The 27,201-nt window shown below is 33.0% G+C and overlaps 1 protein-coding gene across 1 annotated transcript; it reads left to right on the forward strand.

The window, feature by feature from the left end:
- The first annotated feature begins 23,563 nt into the window (after window positions 1-23,563).
- Window positions 23,564-26,973, forward strand: LOC120091253 (plasminogen activator inhibitor). Its single transcript, XM_039049202.2, has 2 exons — window positions 23,564-23,750; window positions 25,236-26,973. Exon 2 carries the CDS (start codon window positions 25,506-25,508, stop codon window positions 26,718-26,720), a length of 1,215 nt encoding a protein of 404 aa, XP_038905130.2. The 5' UTR covers window positions 23,564-23,750; window positions 25,236-25,505; the 3' UTR covers window positions 26,721-26,973.
- The last annotated feature ends 228 nt before the right edge of the window (window positions 26,974-27,201 follow it).

Below are 27,201 nucleotides of genomic sequence, written 5' to 3' on the forward strand. Positions count from 1 at the left end.
TAGAAATCAAGCGCAAATATGGATCCTGAAAATCATGCATAACATACATACAAACAATTGATACATTTAAGGTGTCAGTTCAATCAATGAAAAGCCGTAAAGAATAAGAACAAGGGGAAAAAAATACTTGAAAAATTGGAAAATTACACTCAAGTTCAAAGCCTTGTGATTTTACCATTGGATTCGAATTAACCATTGAATGAAAATTTGAACTCTAGTCGAACACTGTGATATAGCTGGAATTCAACTTGGAATCTACAAAATTTAAGAGTGTAGATGAAAAAAGGACAAAAAAAAAATGCTTCTTTCCAAAATTTATGACTAAAAACTACACACATTTACGATTCTTTTTTTTAAAAAAAAAAACACAATATTGTCAATACGCTAGGGATTACATCTCGTCGCTATCCAAAATTTTAAAAGTAATTAAAGATAGAAACGTGCATGTATTTATGAAACTTATTTGGCTCTAAAAACATAAGTTATTTGTTTGTTTGCATATTTTTTTCTTAATTTATGATTGAATATTGTGAAATTAGAAGAAATTCGTGTTAGTATAATAAATATTCGTGATCCTTGATATATATATATATATATATATTTAATATTTTCCATGTTTTTGTGAAGATTTGGGGTAAAAATTACAAAATTGCAATTATGTTGCAACTGCAATAGGTTTTCAAATAAGACAAGCATCTCGAATTTCAACATAATTGAAAAGGATTTCTCGAGTCAACTCATATTCTCAGTAATTTTATAGCCCAAAGATCCTGAAAAAACCCTAGCATATGGAGACTATAAATAGAGTATAAACTGTGAAGCACAGACAAAGATACGATAATTTGTTAATTTCTAAAAATCTAAGATACGGATACATATAAGGATGTATCATTTTTTTATATATATTTTTCATATATATATTTCTAAAAAAACGAGATATTGTTACGTTGAAGATACATTTTCTTTTTCTTTAAAAAAGTCTAGGATATAGATAAATTTAGCATATAAGTTAATAACAATAACACAAAATAGAATACAACATTGAAATACAATACAAAAAAAAAAGTAACATCTAAGATGTTAAAGTACAATAGTTAATAAAATGTAATAAAAAAAAAGACTCATATTGAAAAGAAGACGAAGTAGAAGATTAGAGGGAAAAGAATGAAATAAATGAAAAACTTCTTCATTGAATTTTTGAAGATATCCAAATGGTTTATATTTTAGTGGACTTTATGGGAACTTAAATGTGAAGATGGAGATTAGATGATTTTAGTTTAGAGTTTGATCCGTTATTTTTTTTTTTTTTTCTTTTAGTTTTGGATTTGAGTAGCGAGCTTTTTAAATAGGTTGCCTAGTTTTAGATTAGGAAAAATTAGATGAGTTGCTTGTCTTTTTTCTTTAAAAAAAAGTATTTGAAAGTATCGGTATCCGATACGTGTCTGATACTGATTTGTTGTCTCACATGAAGTATTTGTACTTCATAGGGTATGAAGTTTAAGGATTCGAGATACCTTATACAATTCTTCACTAAATTTTCTTTTTCGATTCTTGATTCATGCATTTGTTACTTTGTTATTCAATAGTTTTTGTTATGCGTTAAGAGTTCTTGTTACGCTCTTATTCAAGCCACCCTAATCAATATAATTAGTGTGTTAAAACCAAACTCTCCTCGACAAATATTGAGTTAGTTTGATTGAGGAAAGGGTATAGTTAGTGTTGGATTTTGGCAAAATATTAGAAGTGCAGTTTGTCCCACATCGATTAAATTGAAGAATGGAGATGGGCTCTAAGCTTGTAAAATGAGTCTATGCCTCTAGTTTCAAGTTGTTCCAATTAGAAATATTTTAAGCTTGAGTCGGCTAACTCTATTTAAATTTCCTTTATATATTTTCTAGTTTGAGAGTGGAAAATGGTGTGAGTAGTATAAAAGTTTTGAGAGATGTAGTTACTATATTAGATTAAGCTAATTTTATCTTGTAATTTCCAATTTTCCTACGATGTTTCATTCTATATTCCAACACTATTTTTAGTTATTATTTTCATTTAAGTTGTGTACTTTTTTACATTAGTTTAATACAAATTCTTCCATTATTATTCAACTTTATTTTTCCTTTATTCTTGTCAAGTCCTTCCACATTTTTACTATTTTACTTCTTTCCATCATATGAACTAAAGCTTTTGTTAGGATTTAAATTATGTAAATATCCTAATGAAGAAGAATAAATTTTTCATAGGATTTAAATATGTAAATATCCTAATGAAGAAGAATAAATTTTTCATGCACAAAAAATAATTTTACTCATTTTCATAGCATAGTTTCTTTTATTAAATTTATTTTCATTATTAGTCCTCTAGATTAATATACAAAAGATGAGTTTAATTCTGAAAGGATTAAACTTGAATTTCATGATAGCAATATAGGAAAATAGCTTAAATATAAGCTTCTGTTCTTTTACCTTAGAAATAGGACATGACTTTTAGGACCTTAGATTGGATGCTTATTTATCTAAGTTTACATTAGCTATAGATATATAGGTTTAATGATTTAAGCTTCTAAAGATCCTTCATGGAAAGTCGAATAAGTGTTGAATTCGGTCCACCATATGTTTAAGTTTGAGTCAAAATTACAATTATTACGTGAAATGTGGCATTCTCTAACCGACATATATAAGCATGTTTGAATCTCTCCTCTATTTTCTTGTTCGCTATCTTTTTTCTTTTACAAACACAACCATCTCTAAAAATTATTTTTCTGGTTACCTTCTATTGTTTTTTCTTTTTAGGAAATTCTTAATCATCATAAAAATTTTGTTACATTCGTTCTTTTGAGTATGATACCCGAAATACTTTCTGTTTGTTACTTGTTGACGTTGTGCACTTGCACTAGAGACTGGGAGTTGCTATCTTTGCACATGGTTTGATTTTGAGCATGTGATTTGGTCTACTCCACCAAGTTTTTAACACTATATACAACGCTCAACTATTTTATTTCTGATTCCTTGGCTTCTTTAGCTCATGCAATAACATTTTGACGCCATCTTTGGGGTTAAGAGAATGCTTCATCCTCGAGTCTATTAGCATTGCCTCTAATTTTCATGACTCGATTACTTAATTTAAGTTCGATTAACTCCAATTTGATCTTGAGCTCCTAGACACTATCGAATCATTTAAGGAGCAGTTGAGGTACTGAGTTGGTTATTATAGTCGATGGTTATTCTAGTTGGTGGTTTATAATAGTTAGTGTTTAGAGTGCAAACTGTTTTAGTTTGAGTTATAATAGTCTGTGTTTGAGGCGTAAACTATTTTTGTTTGGGTAGCAAATAGTAAACATTGTACAAAAGAAGAAAATAGAATATGAGTGATAAATAGTAAATATTGTAGCAAAGAGGGTTTGAAAATATTATTTACCATACGTAATTGTAGGTTATAAATAGTATACAATACTATTATATTTGGTACCCCAAACATGGAGTAGGCTATAATAACTCATTCCCCTAACTTATAGTTGGTGCCTCAAACGGCTCCTTAGGGAGTGTTTAGGGCAAGGAACTGGTTATTATAGTTGGGTCACAATCGTTTGTGTTTGGAGTGTAGACTATTTTAGTTTGAGAAGGAAATAGTAAACACTGTAGTATATAATAAAAAATAGTAAAAATCGTAGCAAATAGTAAATACTGTAGCAAATGGGGGCTTCGAAATGTGTTGATGATAGCCATTTGGAGACTATAGAATAGTATTGACCGTAGTAAGAGGTGGTTATTATAATCTTAAGATAGTCCTTGTCCTAAACGCCGCCCTCTTAATCTCTACAAAATGAACAATAAAGTACATGAGATTTATAAATATAACTTGAGTAAATGACACAAATAACACATCAGAGGTGCTATCAAACTTGTACATTTGGTATATTTAATTTCTTACCCAACTAAATTTTATCTGCTAAAATTTCAAATTGATTAGTTCAAATGCCATATCTTTTTATACAAATAATGTCATTTTCTATCAAATAAAATTGTATTTATTTCTCTTATATTTTGCCACTAATCTTTTACCTAAGGATATATGATATAACATTTTAAATAATTATTTAAAAATATAAATTATCAATAAAAAAATATAGTGGATATTTTTAGTCATTATTGTTAATCAGACAATTTAGACTTAGTTATCAAATATTATAAGGAAAATTATTTCAAATGATAAAACTCTTAAAAATATTTACAAGATATAGCAAAATTTTAGAATTATCAATGATAGACATTGATAGACTTCTATCTATCAGTGTCTATCAGTCTATCAATGTCTATCAACGTCTATCATTGATAATTCTAAAATTTTGCTATATTTTATAAATATTTTAATTTATTTTTTTTATATTTAAAAACAACCCTTATTATAACCTACTTTTTCATATTTTAAAATTGAAATTTATCGAATACTAATTTATTTTATTTTACAATTATTTTTTTTTAAAAATAATATTTGTCAACCATATTTTAAAAAGCTATAACAACTCCAACTTAATCTTAAGTTTATATCAATGACGAGTTAATAATTACTGTTGTATAATTTATACTATATTAAAAAGCTACGATCCAAAAACACTTTTTTTGGGACAATCATGTCCATTCTTTAGTTTATATAGTTACAAAATGAATCATTGGCAATATATTTTAAATGGCAAAATTAAATTAATTAATCATCCTTATGAATAAACAATTAATAATTATCGTTTATAATAAATTCTTAAATAGCAGTTACAAACTTACTGCTTATTCTTATATATTTACAACATAAACCGTTGAGAATTAATTTTAAATGGCAAAATCAGCAGCCAATTGCACATAATCAGAGTATATTGAAGACTGGGTTGTGAATATTTCATCTCTTTTAGAGGCCAAATTCATGTTTTGTTTGTCCCATTTTTAATATTATTTCTAAAGGAAGAACTAAGTTAACTTCAAGAATAATGTGATTTTTAAAAGTAATGACAAAAATGAGGTACATAGGAAACAAATGTAAAAAATTGTGTTGAAGGGAAAAGTATTGACAAAAATAAGATAGATTTTAGTGAGGAGGAAAATCATGTACTCGGTACACAATTATGGTTCAATCCCGTCAGCACCTCATGGATGCTAGATGGCTGTCATGTCAACCATGAGGACTTGTTCAAATGACCGATAAGGTCCAAGATTTAGTATTTTTCATTTTTCCCCATTTTGATTTTTTTTTTTAATCTTTAACTAAATTTTTTTTCCTTACTAGATTTTAGCATAAAAACAATTTTGATTGTTTTTTTTTTTTTTTTGTTCTTGATCTTTTATATCATACTCGTTTACTAGATTCAGTTTCTCATGATAAAATGTAATTTCATTTATTCTTTAATTTCAAAATAGAAATTTACATGAAGTTAAAAGTTTGAATTACAAGTCACTCAGTTTTCCATAGGAGTTGTCTTCATGTGCCTCTAGATTAGCTTCACCTTGCTGTCGTTGTCGTCTACAACGAATACGTCTTTGATCAGTGTCAACAATATTGAGTCATCTTGTCTGTTGAATAATACTTTCTACATTTACCAAGGTTTGGTCACACATTGAATTCAATTTTGGTAAATTGTGTTGTACTGAATATTACTGTTGTACATCTTGGATAAAATTATTCTGTATGATGAAAAAAATTAATACTAAATAATGTTCATATCATATATTTGGGAAATGTAAGATAATAAAACTCTTACCATGCAGTAATAGTAAGTGTCGTCAGGTGTGATAAATCGTCTCGTGATTTAATCGTACCAGGAAAAATAGTCATCTGATATCGCTGGTCCATTTGTTATTTCTCCCTATGCACAACGATCATGACGTGCATGTCAGTACGATATATATTTAGCGTGAATTCAGTGCCAGTCTTGGTCATGCTTACCTCTCAAATCAACCTGGTGTAGTGTCGGGAGTGTATAGCACAACGAAGATAGCGTTTGTCATAGACCGAACTGTCTCAACACACGATCTAGTTGATGCCACTCTACTATATGGAAGCATATAAGAGGGCTAATGGTCAACCAAATGTCTTAACCATTACGACAATAATCAAACAATAATGACCATAAATATCTTACGTGTATGCTGTCCAATTAATTTTTTTTTTAAAAAAAGAATAATTAGACACCTAAAAGGTTTGTAATAATCATTTGTATATTCATTTGTTACATGATTGTACATCAATTGGTCAAATATTTGTCGGCATATTAGCAACATATTTGCTAACTATTCATAAACAACTAATAAACCACTCCATCTAAAAATTTTAAAAATATATAATTAATTTATTTTATTACATAAAATAATAACGGAATAAATATATAAATAAAATAAAACCTGGCACTGAGTGGATGGTAATCTGGGGCCTATAACTGGATTTGTGGTGCTATAATTTTAAATCTTTCATAAGCCCATACTTTAGCAATATCAGTGGTCTTGCTATTTCCAAAGCCCGTGCATTAGTAGCCTAAAATAGTTCTCTAAAAAGCCATGCAAGATAGGCACCACTCCATGGGTACATACTAGCATGCTTGAAATCAGACAACAACAGAAGAAACATAAGATGTACCAGAGTGTTCGACTTGTCAGCAAATAAAAATCCTCCAATAAGTTGCATAATTATGCTCATGCATACCTCTATATACCGATGTCGTTGGCATCGAGAGGCAACTTTGAAAATTGGGGTGCTAACCATGGGATACTCAATCTTGAGCCTTTCAAATCATCTGGTCAAACGTCCAAAAGATCGTCATAAAAAGTTTTCCAATCATATTGTAGTGAACCTGTCAAAGGTTCTCCGTCCACTCGTAATCCAAACTGAATAGCAACATTCTGCAACATAATTGTGCATTTCCCACAATGCATGTAAAATGTGTGGGTTTCTGGTCTCCAACGCTCTACTAAAGTAGTAATGAGGTGTCAATCCAGTTGGATAAATCCAATATGTGCAACCCCAAGAAAATTAGTCTGTTGTACGTAAGGCATAATACGTGGATGAAATGGGAGAGTACGTTGTGCAAATGCCTCTTTTATCTAATAACCTAAAACTATAGTAGAAGAATTATTCCATATCAATTGTGAATGATGGGTATTATGTTAATATACTTGCACAGGATTAAAAAGACCAAGATCCATAATGCACAGACACTAAAAGAGTATAAACTCAAATTACATAAAAAAAATCCATTATATAACAAATTCAAATTACATAACAAAATCCATTACATAAAAAATCCATTACATAACAAATTCAAATTACACAACAAAATCCATTACATAACAATTTCAACTAAAAAAAGTCCACTACATAGCAAATTCAATTACGTAGCAAAATCCATTACATAAAGAATCAATTACATAAAAAAGTCCATTACATAAAAAAAGCAATTACATAACAAAATCATCAATGACCCGAAGAGGAAGCACCTAATATACGTTGTGGACAAGTACGCTTGTTATATCCTTCTCCGTTGTTACATCGAACTTTTTGGCTAGTCCCTCTTCAATCCATTTCATTATGAATTCACGTACTTTTTGGGCGACCCTATTCTCTTAGTAAGTTCACATTTGGACGAACTTCATAAATTTGACCAATAATCTGGGTGTTGTATTAGATGGAAGCGATGTGAAATGGGATAATTTGTAGCATTCATCAATAAAAGGTAGGTATGTCAAACACATGTAATTTCAAATTGTAATTACATGAAAGCATGGAATCTTGAATGAGTGCCATTTATTACAAGAACAAGCCATTTCTTTCAAGCTCACAGCTTGTATGTGTTGGTCTTTATAGGTAGAAATCATACTTATGCCAGTTTGTAATTCAAAAATTTGGGTTTCCTTGTCAATTGATGTCATTGTATGTGCAGATGCTCGTTTTTCCCACCTCTTAAGCTTTCTCTGACATATTTTGTATATATGTCCCCACGATCGAGTGCTTTGTTTATCTATTGCCTTCGACGTTCAAAATATAGTATTGTGCGATAGAATGTTAGCCTAACCAAAAAAGTAATTGGTAACATTCTAGCACCTTTGAAAACCCTATTAATACATTCAACTGCATTTCTTGTCATTCATCCATAGCGGTACCCATCATCATGTGATTGTGTCCATTTTTTCAAGTCAATATCAGAAAAATATTCAAGTCACTTGGGATTCAATTGCTTCAACTCTTTTATGCACCTAATGAACTTGTGCCTTTGGTGTTGATTTCCTGCCTTAAACACCAAATCTTTTAGTTGCTTTGATTTGTATTTCATATTGAAATTACTAGCAACATGACGAAGACAATATCGATGGTACGTTCTGTAAACCCTATACCTTGATTTCCCTATTTAAGAATGTTGATTAGAATATTAAGTGTGGTTAACTTATGATAACAATATGCTTGTAGGGAAAAGACTTAGGAAGGAAGGGAAGAAGAAGAAATATTCTAAGTATTGAGTTGAGAGCTCTCGGGTAAGAGTTGCATGTGTGCCATGGAAGGTAAAAAATGTGGCTAAGTGTATAGGCCATATGTTGAGGTTAAGAGGGTTGTTGACCAAGGTAGGTGTGAGGCAGCCATATACATTTAACAAAGTTAGGAGGGGCGCAAGGCTTGTGTTGAGGCAAGGCTAAAGGAAAGGTAGCATATGTTATGGGAGGTAAGGGCTAAGCATGTGTTGGCTAAGGGATGGTCAAGGATGAAGCCATGCAATGGCCACTAGTTTAGGTGTTGGCGTGAAGAGGCGCTGAAGCAATGTATTGAGGTTAAAATGTGTGCAGGTCGCACACAACATCAGGCAAGGAAGCCTTATGCACTGATGGTCTGGTGCATGCGATGGCTAAGTATGGTGCATGCGTTCTAAGGGAGCCTTGCGTTAGTAGGAAGTGAAGGAGAGCCTTGTGTTGGGGAATTAGTGAAAGTTCCAGTTTAATCACCCTCCCTAGTGGGCTAGCTGGCGTGATTAAGGAAGATAACTTCATATAGTGGGCTAGCTGGCACCTTAAGGTTGAGTTGAGGTATGCAATGTTCAGTTATAAAAAGGAAGTGGTAATTCAGGCTCTTAGTTTAGCCATTTCTCTCGTTCCAAAGAAGAATTTCTAGAGTCAACTTGAAGATTTATGAGTGTTGTTGACGTCCTTGGGCTGCCGGAAAAAGCCTCCCAAGAATTCAAGTTGAAATTTGAAGTTTCCCCAAATAGTTCAAGCTCTCGGGTGATTTTGAGCAAAAGGTGAAGATTGAAGGTTTTCGAACTGACCATGAGGAATCTGAAGCTTAGATTTTAAGATAAGCAAGTTAAGACATTTATAAACAATTTTAGAGAAGGAAATTTCTGAAATTAAGTCTGGAAAAAGAGTTATTCAAGTTCAAAATTGAATTTGGAAATTTTAGTTGATTAAGCAGGCAGCTGCTTCAGTTGAGTAAGTAGGAAGCTCGACTAGCCAAACGAAGGTGTTGTGGACGTGCATGCAAGGACAAGGTGTTGCACCAAGTGTGTGCACAAAGGTTTTGCTGGGGCGGGCGAGGCATTGTGGTGTGCGAGGAAGCGTGCACGACTGTGCTGGGCAATGAGCGCTGACGCATTGGCAAAGCACACAACGCATGGGCGTGTGAGCGTGGTTTGCGCAAGAGGCAAGGGCTTAAGCACATAGCCTAACAACTTAATCCAAGGTATCGCTTAAGTGTGTCATACGTTGGTTAGTCATGCATTGGGAAGAACCTTGGCACTCAAAGCCAAATGTTAAGCTTGTTCTGATAGGTTAGGCCTATTAGGGAGCCAATAGCACTGACCAAAAGTGTTTATCATTTTTATAGGAATAATGGCAATAGGGAAGACCTATCAACCCTAAGAAGAAGGCCCAAGACTGTGAGTGAAAAAAACCAAGTGCTTTCCAAATGCTTTGATAACACATGTTTTACTTAAAGAATAATTTCAGACTTGTTTCATTTCTAAGTATGAATGAGATAGTTTTCCAAATAAACTAGTTTCCAAGAATTAATTTTAATGCATGTTTAGTCTAAAAGTTTCATGAAAGCATGATATAAATACTCTTATTCTTTATGTTCATGAGGCGTACGTTAATGATTTCCATGTTATATGATGAAGATGTTTTAAGTTACTTATGCTTTCAAAGCATGCTTTTATTCCAAAGAATGAGTTTTATGATGATTATGATGAACCCGATATTGAAGAAAATTAAGAAGGTATTCGGGCCCTAGTACTTAAGGTATGACGGTACTTAGTTATTACCACGTGCACGTAGATAGTGTTGATGTTGGTTGTATTGAGATTACCCCACACCAACTAAGGATTGACGTTGAAGGATTAAGCAAAAGGGTTCTCTCTCAACTAAGGACGATAGCGTTTAATGGTTTTTAGTAGTTTTATGTTTAAAAGTTTTAAGTATGAGTTTGCTTGGTTTTTCAGTATATGTGTTTTCTGATAGTCACTCACTGGACTAGTAGCTTATCTTTTCAAATGTTTTACTTTCCATAGGTAATGGTCAACTCCCCAGAGATTAGTTATGTTGTTGCTCTACCACTCAAAGTACAAGTTAAAGCTTGAAGAAAAAGAGAAGTTCTAGGTGTTTACCCTAGTTACGTATGTATAAAGAGCATGTACATATTTAGGGACTAATAAAGAGTGTTGGGACCCACTGAGTTTTGTACTGTAAATATGTTATTTATGCATTATGTGTTGAACCCTGGTTACTCAAGTTAATGTTTAAATGATGTTAAGAGCTGTATATAGTGTCATCTTGTATCTAGGGTCATTTAAGCAGGTTATGGAAGTTTAGACGAATAGTAAGTGTCATAAAAGGATTGATAATCGCTACCATCTCATTCTTTCCTGGATAAAGAAGGAAATCTGGGAGGGAGTGTGGCACGTTCTAGTTTCACTCCAACCTATTTTCTCATTGTTAATTGTAACAAGCATGCTCTTATATTTATCAAAAATCAAGCAAATATCATCTTATTGGGTAACATATTCACATAATGCCCACAGAAACCATGACCATCTGGACGATCTTTAACAATAGCTAAAGCAAGGGGAAATATATGCCCGTTTGGATCAATAGATAAGACGCTCGATAATTTTCCCTTATACCTTCTGTAAAGATGAGTTCCATCAATCTGAATTAATGATTTACAATATTTGAACCCTTCTCTTACAAGACCGAAAGACCAGAAAACTTGACCAAAAATAGTCATACCTGGCACATCAGATGGAAGAAAATATCAATCCGATCGTGTTCTAAGTTTGTAATGTACAACAACACTTAACCAATACGAAAGCTCTAAATATGACTTCTCCCAATCACCAAACATAGTAATCAATGCTCTTCTCTTAGCTTGCCACATCCATCTTTAATTAACATTATACCCATATTTTTTTTAATTGCTTCTTGGAGTACGGTCATAGGAACCCCAGGATCAACTCTAACCATATTTTGGATTTTAATACTCATAAAATTTGAATCAAACTGTGAATGATCCTATGTCAATTTTGAGTACAAACATAAGTGCTCCCTTTCAAGTCTAGTAATTTCAGACATCCCATGAGTTTTACGCCGACATGCCCGTAACCTTCAATCACAACCATCCTTCCACTATTTGCATCTCACATACCAAATATCTTAGTTCGATTCTACTACGACAATCTCATAGTGTTCTGTCACACAGTATTTTTTTACGGCCAGTTGTAGATCTTCTTTGTGTCAAATAACATTCCTTTTTGTATTAAACTAGAATTATCTACATATTTAATCATTTCCTCCAATGCAACTCTCATTCACTGGTTAAATTAGTAATGTTCCAGTCTATTTGGGTGAACATCTCTGACAATACCAATTCAAGATCATATTTTACACTTCCATCATTTCTAAAGAATTCATCAAGTTCTACGCCAATATCACTATTCCCATCATTTTTAGGTTAAAAATGACTAAATCTTCGGGACGTATCGACATGTTTACTCAAATCTTTACAACAATTCACAAAAACTTAGTCTAACTTAATACGTTACTACTAACAACCCAATCCAACATCAGTTTAAAAGATAAACAAAACTCTATTTTATGACCAGTCCAAAAAGTTTGTTTTTCTTTTAAACAGTCCAAACAGATCAAATAGATCAAAACTCCATACAGTCCAAATATTATTTTATGACCAGTCAAAACAATTCAAATATTTTTTTTTTTAAAAAAAAAGGCCAACTACAACCCAAATCTTCAATTCAACTTATAATATTAAACTACCCAAAATAGATCAAAACTCTAGTTTTTAATGCATACATTTAAACGAATATTAGATCTGTGGAGCATAATCTCATATATTGGAGAAAAACATTACCTATGGTTGGTGGTGGCAGGAAGAACGACGCACAATGATAGACGACAAACGATGGTTATGATAAAGAGGCAGAAAGGAAGGAAGGTTTGAGATGGAGAAGAAAGTGAAGGGAGAATGTCGTAGGGTAGCTTTTGAGACCATTAAGTCATATACCGGGTACATGATTTAGGAGAATCGGGAACCGATCTATGATTACCTGGTCAACGTTGCATTCATGTACATGTGGCAGTCTGCATGTAGGATCGGTATGGCTGTTGGGATTGGTGTTTTAATTCTCCTGGTAGTTTCATAGTTTGTAAACATTCTGTAAACATATTGTTATTAATAAAATAAATGTTATTTTATAAGCATTTACTCAATCCAGTAAATTGATCAGTGGTTATTTCATGTAACTTAAGCATGTATGTGGAGACATACAAGTGGATCATGCCTTAAGTAATAACCTGAATGGTTTTTAGTAGATGGATAAAAGAGGGATACCTTATCTTGATGACATTACGGATATGGCCCGCTTTGTACATGTTACAATTATTGTAAACTGTTAAAAATGGTTTGATCCTGGCCATTCATGTGGAGACATACGAGCGGTGGTATCCTATACAAAGAGTTTATATAAGACCAGACCACGAAATGATTAGTCTCTTTATATAATGTCGTTGATAATTGAGACTTACATTTCACTAGAATGATCATAGGTGACATGACCTTAATCCTAAGTGAGTTGGGTCTTACTCATGAGGGCGGTCTTTTGATTTGTATGGGTGAGAATGGTCGGATTTCTAACTCAACAGGCCTACCATTTTGGGATTCGTCTGATTGGGGAGCTGGGAACTCAACTACACAAGACAGAATTCACTCCTTCCCTGAAGCAGGGGTAAGTAGATAAATTCTTCCCTTAAGGGTTGATTTCAGGTCTTGAACATAGTGACCATACCCTTTCCTGACTCAAGAGGACTTAGTCATAGTAGAACTATGACTTATTGTTCATTAGAGAAATCAGTGGTACTTAAGGAGTTAGATGTAACTACACGGGACAAAATAGTGAATTGGCCTAGTTGTACTTACGAGCAATTTGTAAGGGGTCATCACACTTTGATTGGTTATATGAACACAGAAATATATCTGTAGTATGAAGAGTGCAACTGTCACTCTTTAGTGGAGGGACCAATAGTTAACAAATGGTAGATCTCGTGATTAAAGAGTTTAATCAGTTATTCACGTACCGTTGGAGCTTCAAGCTACATATCCATGAGGTCCACCTTGGTAGCTCAATGGGTTCAAGTTGAAAATAAGATTTTAGGTTAGTTTAAATTGTTCAAATTAACAAGAGGAAATTCAGTTACATGTGATATAATTGATATGATGTATTTGGTACATTATCATTGGAGGAATTAATATAAACTATAAAATAGAAAGAAAAAAAAAACTATTGTTTATATGTTTCATATGATGAAATATTAAAACTATAGGTTATAAATATAATATGATAAGTTGGTTATTATATTTATTTATAACATATTAATTATATGATAATTAATTAATTTTTTTCTTTAATAATCGAATTGAGTGGAAGGTTATTGGAAGTTTTATGGTAATTGTGAGATAAAAGAAAAATGTTTTTCCAAAATCAGATGATTCATTTTGTGTCGTTTGACAAAAGAATTAACTATTGAGTAAAAGCATTTTACTAAACGATATTATCTCACAGCCTAAACGATCAAGTATTGAGTTTACTATATGATAGTTACTCGATACTACACGATCGAGTAGTAAAGTCTATATGATAGGCTTCTTCTTTCTAAATGGTTGAGTATGTAGTCTATACGATAGACTTCATCCATCTCACACTTACTTGATCATCTACCTCATTCATTCCTCAATCCAAATTCATACAGAGCCCACAACTCCTGGATTCTTACACCGAGAATACTAAGGTAACTTTTGTGGTGGTATTCTAGTTCCGTTTGAGGTTCAAAGATCGAGTTGAACTTGATTGTGATCGAGGTTCATCCAGTCGTTCGTTGAGATCGAGTTCTAATCATTGCGTTCGAGTTCGTGCTGTTGAACCAGTTGCTGAACGATTGAGAGATACTTGAAGAAAGGTTCTTTAAAGATTTGCATACTCTATCCCTTATTTGTTCCCTAAAGAAGCATGTTGTATTTTATAGAATATGCATAATCATTTCCGTTTAGACTATAATTGTTGTGTTCTTTCTCAATGGATTTGGAACGATTCGCTTCTGTTCACTGGTGCTCTATTTAGAGTTCCTTCAATGGCAACCCTAGAGGTGTGTGAATAGGGTTTATTTAAACTAGTGAAAAACTTTTTACTAATGTGGGTCCAATTAAACAAATTAATAAGCTTTCGTAGATTAGTAATTTAAACAAGATTTTATGCAAATACATTCAATTAAAAAATATCAATAAACTGGGATATACAAATTCAAGAAGAAACTATAGTAATTAATTCTATGCAATGAAATATATTAATAAATTAACTGTAAAATTAATAGGAGAGGGATAAAGAAATTGACACCAAAAATTTTATAGTGGTTCGACACAACCGGCCTACTCCACTTCTCAGGCTCTTCTTGGATACTTCACTAGAAGTCTTTGACTCTTTCCATGGATTAGAGTCGAACCATCGTTCCTTCTTCAGGCACAAGAACAAACCCAATCCTTTCCATAGTTGAGGATCAAACCGTTACAACAACTTCTTTTTCGAGATCAAGAGAAACTCTTATAATAGTTTGAAAAAATAAATAGCACACTCGACAAACTCTCTAAAATAGTGGATTTACAAACTTAACACTCAATGAATCAATCCTCGCAACATAAAATATCTCTTTCAAGAAGAAGATGAAAAGAATAAAATTGAAACTTGGAGAGAGCAACGATGGAGACTTTGTATTTTTTGAAGATTGAAAATAAGGAAAATTGTTGTTAAAATTTTGGAGAAGAAGATGAGTTTAAATAGAGAGAGAATTGTTGAAAACCACATTTAATTTGAGCTATTAGATTATCGAAAAGAAAAATCAATGATGGAGATTTTAAATTTAACTAGTAGTTAAACACAAACAAAAGTAATAATATAATAATATATATCTTTTAAAAACATTAAAAAAAATGTCTACCATGTACCCAAAACTAGTCGTTAAACACAAATATAAAATAATATTAAATTCATTTTTTTAAAAAAAATCAATCCAAAAATCAAAAGCTCACCATTTATCACTTCTCCGTTAGTTCAAGTGGCACATTTCAGTTGATTTACTTTGATGACAAAAATTCTGTCACATAGCTTGAGATTTTTTCGTTAAGCTTGTTTTAGTCGTATCTTCTTCGTTTGATATCCGATTTAGGTGATTCAAATTGCGTTGGAAGCGTTGTTTCGAGCTCTATGTAATGTATACTTAAAAATACTCAAATTATCAAAAAATAAAAGCATATTTGTTATCATCAAAATATTAATTAGTTAATTAATTAAAATTATTTGATTTGAGATTAACGACCAAAAGACCAACATGCCAGGTGTACCGAATTCAGTGATATGAAGGAAGTTGTGGACCCCGTCCACGATTTAGGTGCTTACTCATTAATCGTGTATTGGGTCCACGATTTCACCACTCCATTTTTGTCAATACTTTCAACCCAAACTTATTTTTGTCAATAGTTATTAAAATAACATTATTTTAAAAAAAAATCGAAAGAACTAGATCAGCGCCGTTCTATTTTAATTTTGAATACTTTTGTTTTCTTTCTATAATTTATTTTTATTACTTTTTAGAAAAAAATCAATTTACATCCTTAAACTTTTGGAGGTTGTATCACCTTAAACCCTAGTAATTGTATCAATTTAAACCCTAAACTTTCATAAATGTATCAATTTAAACTCCAAACTAATAATTGTATTAATTTAAACCGTGAACTTTTATAACTGTATCAATTTAAATCTTGAAGTTTCATGGGTGTATCAATTTAAACCCTCATACACTTCTAAAAATTTAAGAGTCTTGAACAATGTGGCGCCACATCCTCTTCTGGCCTGAGAGCGGTTTAGTCATAATTGGACTATGATCTATTGTTCATTAGAGGGATCAATGGTATTTAAGGAGTTAGATGTAATTACAAGGGCAAAACGGTAATTTAGCCTAGTTGTATTTACGAGCAATTTGTGAAGAGTTATCGTATTGTTGATTGGTTATATCAAATGGACACAGAAATATATTTGTAGTGTGAAGAGTGCAATTGTCTTTAGTGGAGTGCCCGATAGTTAACAAATGGTGAATAATTAATTAAAATAATATAATTAAAGAGTTTAATTAATTATTCATGTTCTATTGGAGCTTCAAGCTACAGGTCCATGAGGTTCCCTTGGTAACTCAATAGGATTAATTGAGAACCAGTTTTTGGGTTAATTTGAATTGTTCAAATTAATAGAAAGATTTAATTATATATGATATATGTGATATAATTGTCATAATGTATTTGATACATTATAGGTTAATGAGAGGAAATAAATATTTGAATGAGATTCAAATATAGTTCCAATGAATTGGATTCGTAGTTGTTAAATTTAATATAAATAAGATTTATATTAAATGTCATATAAAAGAGAAAAGAAACTATAGCTTATATTGTATGTGATATAATATTAAAACTATAGGTTATATGTTATATTAATATAACATATATATATATAAAATATGATAAGTTAGTTATCATATTTATATTTAAATTATTATTATTTTAATAATAAGGGAGGAAGTTACAACCCCTTTCCCCTTCTTTTCTCTCCACCCACGCAAGTGGGTGGTGGTTATATTTGGCATATAAAAAAGAAATCTGTTTTCTTCTTCTTGGCTAAGTTAAACGATTTGGAGAAAGTGAGAAACGACAGAAAAGTTCTGCGTGTTTTAAGTTTTTTGAGAGAGTTCTCAATTTTTCCTTCTCTCCATTAAGTTTTTCCTCAAAACCAAAATAGCCAGAGCCCACCACTTCTGGGTTCTTACCCTGAGAATACCGAGAAAATATTCATGGTAGTGTTCGTTCTTGTTTGAGGTTATTCTTGAAGAAAGTCTTCAAGGAGTTCGTGAATTGTTTGAAGGAAAACGTGAAGAAAGGTATTCAAAGGTGAAGTTTCTAAAACCCATTTCTTTAGCATGTTGTAATTTATAATTAAATGCATATCTTGTTTCATGTTTACTGTAAAATTTGTATTCAATGAAAAATGGAATTTGATCGATCCGCTTCCGCTCAAGGTTCTCTCCCTAAAGAGTTCCGTCAAGGTCAAGTACATAACATCGCATACATTAGGCTGCCAATAGTCGATGCATAGGGAATCCATCTCTTGAGGTGTCTTAGGACACTATTCCTTAGACAATATTACTCCATGCCTGAAAGGTAGTAAGCCTTTCTTGGAGTTCTACATCGAATACTTAACAAGCATCTTGTCAAGGTATGATACTTGAGATAGAGCTAGCGTTTTGTTCTTTCGATCTCTAAAGATCCGAATTCCTAGAACAAACTGAGTCTCTTCTAAATCTTTGATTTGAAATTGGATCACTAGCCAGTTCTTAACTTCAGTCAGTAGACCTACATCATTCCCAACGAGTAGGATATTGTCTACATATAACACTAGGAAAGCATTGATAATCATCTTATATACACAGGTTCATCAACATTTTGATCAAAGCCATAAGATTTGATTGTAATATCAAACCTTCTATTCCAAGATCGAGAAGCTTGCTTCAGTCCATAAATGGACTAATTAAGCTTGCAAACATTTTGCTCTTGACCTTGGGTTATGAATCTTTTGGGATGCTCCATATAAATAGTCTCCTCAAGATTGCCATTTAGAAAGGTAGTCCTAACGTCTATTTGTCAAATCTTATAGTCATAGTATGAGGTAATGGATAAGAGGATTTTGATAGACTTCAACATGGCAACAGATGAGAAATGCTCCTCATAATCGACTCCCTCAAGATGCTTGAGGGAGTGATATAATGTTAAATTTAATATAAATAAGATTTATATTAAATGTCATATAAAAGAGAAAAGAAACTATAGCTTATATTATATGTGATATAATATTAAAACTATAGGTTATGTGTTATATTTGATATAACATATATTTAATATATATGATAAGTTAGTTATCATATTTATATTTATATTATTATTATTTTAATAATAAGGGAGGGAGTTACAACTCTTTTCCCCTTCTTTTCTCTCCACTCACGTAAGTGAGTGGTGGTTATATCTGGCATATGTAAAAGAAATCTGTTTTCTTTTTCTTGGCTAAGTTGAACGATTTGGAGAAAGTGAGAAACGAAAGTTCTGTGTGTTTTAAGTTTTTTGAGAGAGTTCTCAATCTTTCCTTCTCTCCATTAAGTTTTTCCTCAAAACCAAAATAGCCAGAGTCCACCACTTCTGGGTTCTCACCCTGAGAATACCGATAAAATATTCATGGTTGTGTTTGTTCTTGTTCGAGGTTATTCTTGAAGAAAGTCTTCAAGGAGTTCGTGAATTGTTTGAGGAAAAACGTGAAGAAAGGTATTCAAATGTGAGGTTTCTAAAACCCATTTCTTTAGCATGTTGTAATTTATAATTAAATGCATATCTTGTTTCATGTTTATTGTAAAATTTGTATTCAATGAAAAATGGAATTTGATCGATCCGCTTCCGCTCAAGATTCTCTCCCTAAAGAGTTTCGTCAAGGTCAAGTACATAACATCGCATACATTAGGCTGCCAATAGTTGATGCATAGGGAATCCATCTCATTTACTCAACCTCTTGAGGTGTCTTAGGACACTGTTCCTTAGACAATATTACTCCATGCCTGAAAGGTAGTAAGCCTTTCTTGGAGTTCTGCATCGAATACTTGACAAGCATCTTGTCAAGGTATGATACTTGAGATAGAGCTAGCGTTTTGTTCTTTCGATCTCTAAAGATTTGAATTCCTATAACAAACCAAGCCTCTCCCAAATCTTTGATTTGGAATTGGATCACTAGCCAGTTCTTAACTTCAGTTAGTAGACCTACATCATTCCCGACGAATAGGATATTGTCTACATATAACACTAGGAAAGCTACTGAACTGTCGATAATCCTCTTATATATACAAGGTTCATCAACATTTTGATCAAAGCCATAAGATTTGATTGCAGTATCAAACCTTATATTCCAAGATCGAGAAGCTTGCTTCAGTCCATAAATTAACCAATTAAGCTTGTAAACATTTTTCTCTTGACCTTGGGTTATGAATCTTTTGGGTTGTTCTATATAAATGGTCTCCTCAAGATTGTCATTCAGAAAGGCAGTCTTGACGTCTATTTATCAAATCTTATAGTCATAGTATGAGGTAATGGATATGAGGATTCTAATAGACTTTAACATGGCAATAGGTGAGAAAGACTCCTCATAGTCGACTCCCTCAACTTGAGTACAACCCTTTGCAACTAGTTTAGCCTCAAAGGTTTGCACCTTCCTATTAGCACCCATTTTCTCTTATAGATCCATTTGCAACTTATAGATTTAACCTTATCAGGTAAATCTACAAGATCCCAAACTGAATTGAAGTACATCGACTCCATTGCGAGACCCATAACTTTGATCTACTCAACTTTGTTAACATCTTCTTTTGCCTTATTGTAAGATAATGGACTCTCGACATCTCCGTCAGCTACCATAGCTAGGATTTCTGTTTAAACCAATGTAACAGACATGTGAGTTCGTAACCCTCCCACTGCGTCGGGGCTCCCTTCAACTTTTGAGGTGCATTTAACCTACTAGATGATCCAATTTCAACAACTCTAATTGAGTTGTTGGATTCTTCAACAACTCTTGTTGAAGGTTTAGTAGATTCCTTGGAAAGTTTATTCAACACAACCTATGTTGAGTGCAAACTTCTGATAATGTAATCCTAGGTTTTGAGTTTTCTTTAAGTACCTCACAACCCTTCTATAACATTCCAATGCTTTATACTAGGCCTGCTTGTAAACCTACAAAGTAATCCTACCGCGTAAGCTATATCAAGCCTAATGCAGTCAGTAGCGTATCTAAGACTGCCTATGATGCTCGCATACCCAGTTTGATTAACACTGTCAATAGTGTTCTTGAGCAATTTAATATTAGGATCATAAGGAGTACATACTGGTTTACATTCAAAATAATTATATTTTTTTAAAATCTTTTATACATAGTGAGATTGATCTAAATAAATTTCCTTTTCAGACCTAGTCACTTTTATGCCTAAGATTATACTCGTTTCTCCTCAGTTTTTCATATCGAAGTTTGCACTCAATATAGATTTTACATCATTTATGATGTGCAAGTTTCACCCAAAGATTAACAACTCATCTACATACAGACACAATATAGTGCAAATATTATTTTCAAGTTTGTAGTAGATGCATTTACACTTTCATTGACCTTGAAACCTTTAGATAAGATTAGGTTATCAAACTTTTCATGTCAGTTCTTAGGAGCTTGTTTTAGACCATATAGAGATTTATCTAGCTTATAACCTTATTCTCTTGACCATAGACTATAAAGCTCTCAGGTTGTTCCATACAAATCTCTTCTTCGGGTTCATCATTTACATCCATCTGATGTACTGTAAGGTTATAAAGGGTAGCGAGAGAAAATAAAATACGGATTGAGGTAATTCTGGTGACAGGGGAGAAGGTGTCAAAGAAGTCTATGTTTTCTCTAAAGCCCTTTGCCACTAACTTTTAAGTCGTTGAGATCTTCTTCAACATTATAGGTTTGGAAGTTATCCCCAAAATTCTTGATGGTTCTGTTGCGCAAAACGTGCGGAGCCACTGAACGTGCAGGCGTGCACGAAACACATGAAAGACTTGACCGACGCCCTCTGCTCACGACAAGTGGAATTGTTGAATGAAGAATTAAATAAAAATAAAAAGTAAAATAATAATAGTTTTTTTTAGATGGCATGCATGTATGAGATGTTTACCATACCCTCATTTGCCTATCTCCTCTTAAATAATTAAATGTCACCGTACTACAAATTAAGCCTTAACTAATGATCATACATCCTCAAGTAGAGATACAACCATAAACATTCATAACAAGAGAAAGAATTGAAAGACAATATAAAGAATTAGTATAAAATGATCTAAACCTTGCAAGTGTGCAACAATGGAGAAAAATCATACTACGCTTAAGCCTTAACCAATGATCGATATAAAGATCAAAGAGGAATTATTCGAACACATCCAAAAATTAAAAAAAAGAACACAAGAAAATAGAAAGGAAACTGATAAAAATAGATTAGAATCGGGGTTAAAAAAAACTCTAAATGATTAAAATAATATTGATAAAAAATAATATAGCGTGGCGGCGTTAGGGTACAATACCACGACTTGCTTGAAAGAAAGCCTTCGGATGGGCAGCGCCGTGGCGCAGTGCGGAGGTGATGCTGCGGGGCTGACTGGTTGTTCTTAAAAAGTCTTATGAATTTTAATATTGGTATCTAATATATTTCAATTTTCTAAAAACCCTAAACTAAGTAATGCAAATAAAATATAATTTTATTATTATAATATCCAAAATAAAGTAACTTAAGCACATAAAATTGGCAAAAATCAACTTAAGCAAACATAGTTGCCCAATAATATAGTTTTATCGAGATTTACAGTTCAAATTCTCAATTCTTATTATATTAAAAAAAGAGATAGTAATTATAAATAACTACAAAATAAGGAATGTTATCATCCTACTCATTGAACTTTGCAATCAATCTTCAATACATTTGTTTTGAGATTAACATTAAGGTTAAGCTATCATTTATATTTATACTTAAGAAACTAAACAATTAATTTAAAGAATTTAGATAAGATGGTAACAATTTTATAGTTTGAAATTGTGATTTCGACGAAACATCAATATATATATATATTTTTTTTTTACATTTTTACGTGTTCAACATCGATATAAAGAGTAAATCGATATTTCCATTAGATTATAAAAATTATAAAACGTAAAGGATGAACAACAAAATGACACAGATTGTAATAGAATATAGATAATAAATAATTTAACTTATTTAGAAAGAGAAAATTATTTATTTATTAATTTTTTTTTTACAATTATTCAAAAATATCAATTGATATCAACATTTTATCTCTATTTCTATTGATAAAATTGAGATCTTGAAAATTTCATAAACATCAACATTTTTTTTTACAATATGTGAGATGTAGGAACCAAACCTTTAATCTTGAAGTTGATAATACAAATTATATATATATATATTGAAAGTAACTTTATGCTAGTTGATAATACTCATATTGACAACAATGACATTTTAAACCTCAATTAAAGAATCGTTTTATAATTTATTTTACAAAGATATTAAATTACAATAAACATAAGAGATTTCACAATTTGAGGTCAAAACACGAATAGAACAAGATCAAAAGAAAAGAAAAAACAAGGACAAAGAAAACAACCACCAAAAAAAGCTCACACAAGTCAAGCAAACTGGTCTCAAAGGGAAGAGCCAACACAAATCTCGAGAAGACAATTTTCAAGCCACTAAGAATAATAGAAAAAAAACATAATATTACACTATCTGACCATCCACTTGGATAGGACGGAAGGAAGTCCCAACGAACACAAAGATTATGCTTTTTCCAAATATGATAAATAACAATATACCAGATTATTCTCCAAACCTTAAGTCGACAATTATCGTGTGTATTCTTATGATAAATCCAGCTAAACTCTGCATCCCAATGAGAATTTTCCCGACTAATCCAGTTGAAAAAGGTAATAAAAAATAAATGGTCTCGAACCTCATAATTAATTTTCGTATTTTACTAAAATTGAGGTTTTAATTGCAATAATATTGTAAGCTACAAGGGTGATGAATTAAATAGAAACCACAAGCATGTGCTAAAGGGAAATAATTAATCACTATGGGTATATTTGGAATCCAACGTAGATGGAAGCTAAAGAGAGAATGCAATGTTTTTTCTGAATCCAGGTTAGGAGTACGTTAAACCTATATCCAAACAACGACCAAAAGAAAGGGTCGCCGCAAACGCCGCCACGACGGCATCCACGTAGGCTCGGTAAAATCGAACCAAAATTCTCTCACCCGAAGCACAGGCTTGGACGCGCAGCTGGAGACAGCCTGTCACCAACAAAGTCCCACTCACCTATTCCCCTAACTACGTTCTCTCTGTCCCGCTATTCTCTCTCTCTCCTCTCTCTCTCTCTCTCTATCTCTCTGTCTGGCCATCGTCTTCTTTCTCTCTTCCCTCTGAGGATTAGGGTTCTTTGGTTCCTTCTGTGATTCTTTCGACCATCCATTTCTGCATGCTAGATCAAGATTCCCCTCTCTGTAAGCTTCCGATTGATCTCCTTTTCTTTTGATTTCATTCGCATTTCTTTTCCCTTCTTAAATCACTGCACATCGTATTTTTCCGCCCATTTTTGTTTTTCTACCGCTGTTTCTATCACCTTTGTGTTAATTTCTGGTGTTTCTTTAACGTTTTTTTCCCCTTTAGCATGCATGGTTGGGTTGTTAACTATGAATTTTGATTTGGTTATTTACTTATTTTGTTTGTTCTTTTTGGGTTTAAAATGATTATGTTTGGATTGTATCAGGTTTGTGTTTCTTTCTTTCTTCATCTGCATTTGTTGGATGGTTCTTGTTGGCCAGGGGTTTTTAATGACTGCATTTTCAATTTTGGGTAATTAAGGGTTTATCGGATTTCGTAATGTTTTGTTTACATTTTTTGTTTTTGGCAGGGTTTTGGTTTCAATGTTGTGTTAAACACTGCTTTTTTGTATTATGTTTAAGTTTTGAAATGGGGAGGTTTCATTGATTATGATTGATATTACTGCCATGACCGACAATGCCAGTTAATATATCAAGGGTGGTTTTGCTTAGGAAGAAAATTCATCTCTGTTTTTTCATAAGTTGCGATTCTTTAGTTTGGTGCGAACATGTAATTGTTTCTCTCCATTTTTAGAGGATTAAAGATAAATTTGATTGGTTTTACAAACTTTACATTGTAGATTGTAAAATCAGCCTTAACTAGAGTTATGCATATACCATTTTAGGAAAAATTGAAAGCTAAAAATTTTGTAGAATGTTGGACTCAGAGATACTTGCATTGAACAAGGCGGTTGAAGTTTTATTAGTTTGTGTATACCAATCTGTAGCTTAATGTCATTATGGAAGTCAGTTTGACGTGTCATGAACTCATGATTCTTTTTGATGTAAGGAGTTTTCTTCTATCAGAACATTGAGTATATGTGTTTGAAATTTGGTTTATTTTTCATTGTTTCGTATCTAAATATGTTGGTTTCTTTACTATTTTTATCAGATGTTTATTTAGGAAGCTGGGAATGCTTTTCCCCCCTCATGAACTCATGAGAAACTGAACTCAAATGCATGCTAAATTTGGCTGAATGCTTTAGAAATTTGTTTAACCTCATTGTATCCATTACACATATTCTGTCTTTGCTTCCATTTATCCTGTGTACTGTGTGTTATCCATCCTTTCTTTGTGGCTTATACGTTAAAAAATGATATGCTTAAATCGTCTATTCCTTAAATTTTTTTCTCCAACAACTACGTCTCCTTCTCAAGTATTCTAAAAGTTGACAACATATTTTTGTTTGGAATGATTAAAGTGCCTTGAGACTATAGTTTCTCCTAAGATTTACTTGGAATTTATGGTTACCTCTTCATTATGACATCAGTGCTTTTGGTAGTTTTCTTTTTTTGAAATTGCAGTCCATTTGTTCTTTGCTTTTTTTTATTCCAACTCCATATGCAGTCGCTTCTCAGTTCTTATTTTCCTCCACTTCACTGCAGATGATCAAGATGTATTGTTATGCTTAGAGCAGCTTGAATACAAATCTCGGCAGTGAAGATGGGGCACTGTTCTTCATGACTGCTACTTCAAATGTTGCTGCCTATCATCTTCTACAGAAATTTGTGGTTAATTTGAGTTCTATGGTACTCTTCCAGCCTGGGCTACTCTGCTTTTGTTCTCATTAGAAGTGGGAAGAAGGCTAATAAACGATTAGAGGTCCTTAGTATCCATGCTGGCAGAGAGTATGCTTGGAATCTGTGCATCGAGTAATGCCCCTGACGAGATTTGCTGCCGATGCATTCGGTGTGGTGACGATTTGTTTAGTGGCCCTATTGATTCTTCTTGGTTTATTCTGCATCATTTATTCGTGCTACTTCCGGTCTCGCATTCATAGTGAAGGTTGCATTCAACTCAGTTACTTCAGTGGTCCTTGGATAATTCGAATTACATTCATCTTGTTTGTGATCTGGTGGGGTGTTGGTGAAATTAGTCGGCTAAGTTTCTTGCGGGGGGAGGGAGGATTGTTGCATGACTTGAAATGGCAGGAAACTGTATGCAAATGTTACATTGTTTCGAACCTTGGGTTTGCAGAACCTTGCCTATTCCTCACTCTCTTGTTTCTTCTTCGAGGGCCCCTTCAGAACATGGAATCCGGAATTCTCAGCCGGAAATGGAACAGGAAAACAGCAGGATATATTTTTCTCTACTGCTTCCCAGTGTTTGTTCTTCAGATAGTTGTTATACTTATTGGACCCCGGCTAAACAACGATAACAGATACGGTCGGAAGCTGCCGAAATATTTTACTAGTGCAGCCACCATTGTTACTGCATCTAGTTCGAAAGGTGCTCCGGACATTGCTCTCTGTACTTACCCTTTACTGAGTACTATCCTCCTCGGCTTTTTCGCCACCATCCTAACCATCTACTTGTTTTGGCTTGGGAGGCAGATTTTGAAACTGGTCATCAATAAGAACTTGCAAAGGAGAGTATACACATTGATATTCTCAGTTTCAGGATTCCTCCCATTAAGGGTTATATTACTCGGTTTTTCGGTTTCGCGGAAGCCAGAGCAGTTTTTATTCGAAGCTCTCACTTTCTCAGCTTTTCTTGTACTTTTATGTTGTGCTGGGCTGTGTATATGCATGCTCGTCTACCTTCCGGTGGCGGATTCTTTAGCTTTGGGGAATTTACAGGATTTGGAGGCAAGGAGAAGGTCGAGCGATGATCACAATGACACTATCTCTCTCATTGCCAACCAACCCCATCTCGATGATAGCAGCTCCCCTCAAATGAGCCCCGCGCAAAACTCTGATGCCTCCTCAACAAAGAGGGGGTCGATCTCTTTTAGAACATTTCAAAAAGATGGAGGTTCTGCTGGAATGGGGACAGCAACTTTTGTGGAGCTCAGCCTGTTCTCTCCCAGCCGAGAGGCATCCCCGCCGGGATCGCCTCCGCTGCTTGGTTGGCCGATGCGCTCTGCTTGAGAAAGCACCTTGTTTATGGCTACGGTTGGGGTGGGTGGTTGAAAGCAGCTTGTGAAGAGAAACTGAGTATTTGTCAATTTTGCAATGAAGAAAAAAACACTGATTGTAAAAAGGAAACAAAAGGGTTTAGCTTCTTCAATAAGGATTTTTAATTTTTGGCTTGTGGTTTTTTTTTTCTTTTTAAAAAAAATTCTAGATACGATGAATTCGCTTTGTGGAAATCTATATAACTCTTCATTCTTCTCAAACAAAATTTCCTCTTATGTTTAATTCTTCTAAAAGACCAAAAAAAAAAAAAAAAAAAAAAAGAAAGGAAGAAAAATGGGGGAAAAGATCTTCGAAATTTGTGTGTTCTATTTTGCAGTTTAGCTCTCGAGCCCATTCTAATTCCCACTCTAGATTTTCAGATTTTGAAATTTTTTAGGAAATCAGCTTATTACGTAACCAATATTTTTTAAATGTCATATTTCATTTCAGCGAT

This window comes from Benincasa hispida, chromosome 11, assembly GCF_027475165.1.
Source record: "Benincasa hispida cultivar pf3 chromosome 11, pf3_genome.v1.1, whole genome shotgun sequence".
Taxonomy (NCBI): domain Eukaryota; kingdom Viridiplantae; phylum Streptophyta; class Magnoliopsida; order Cucurbitales; family Cucurbitaceae; genus Benincasa; species Benincasa hispida.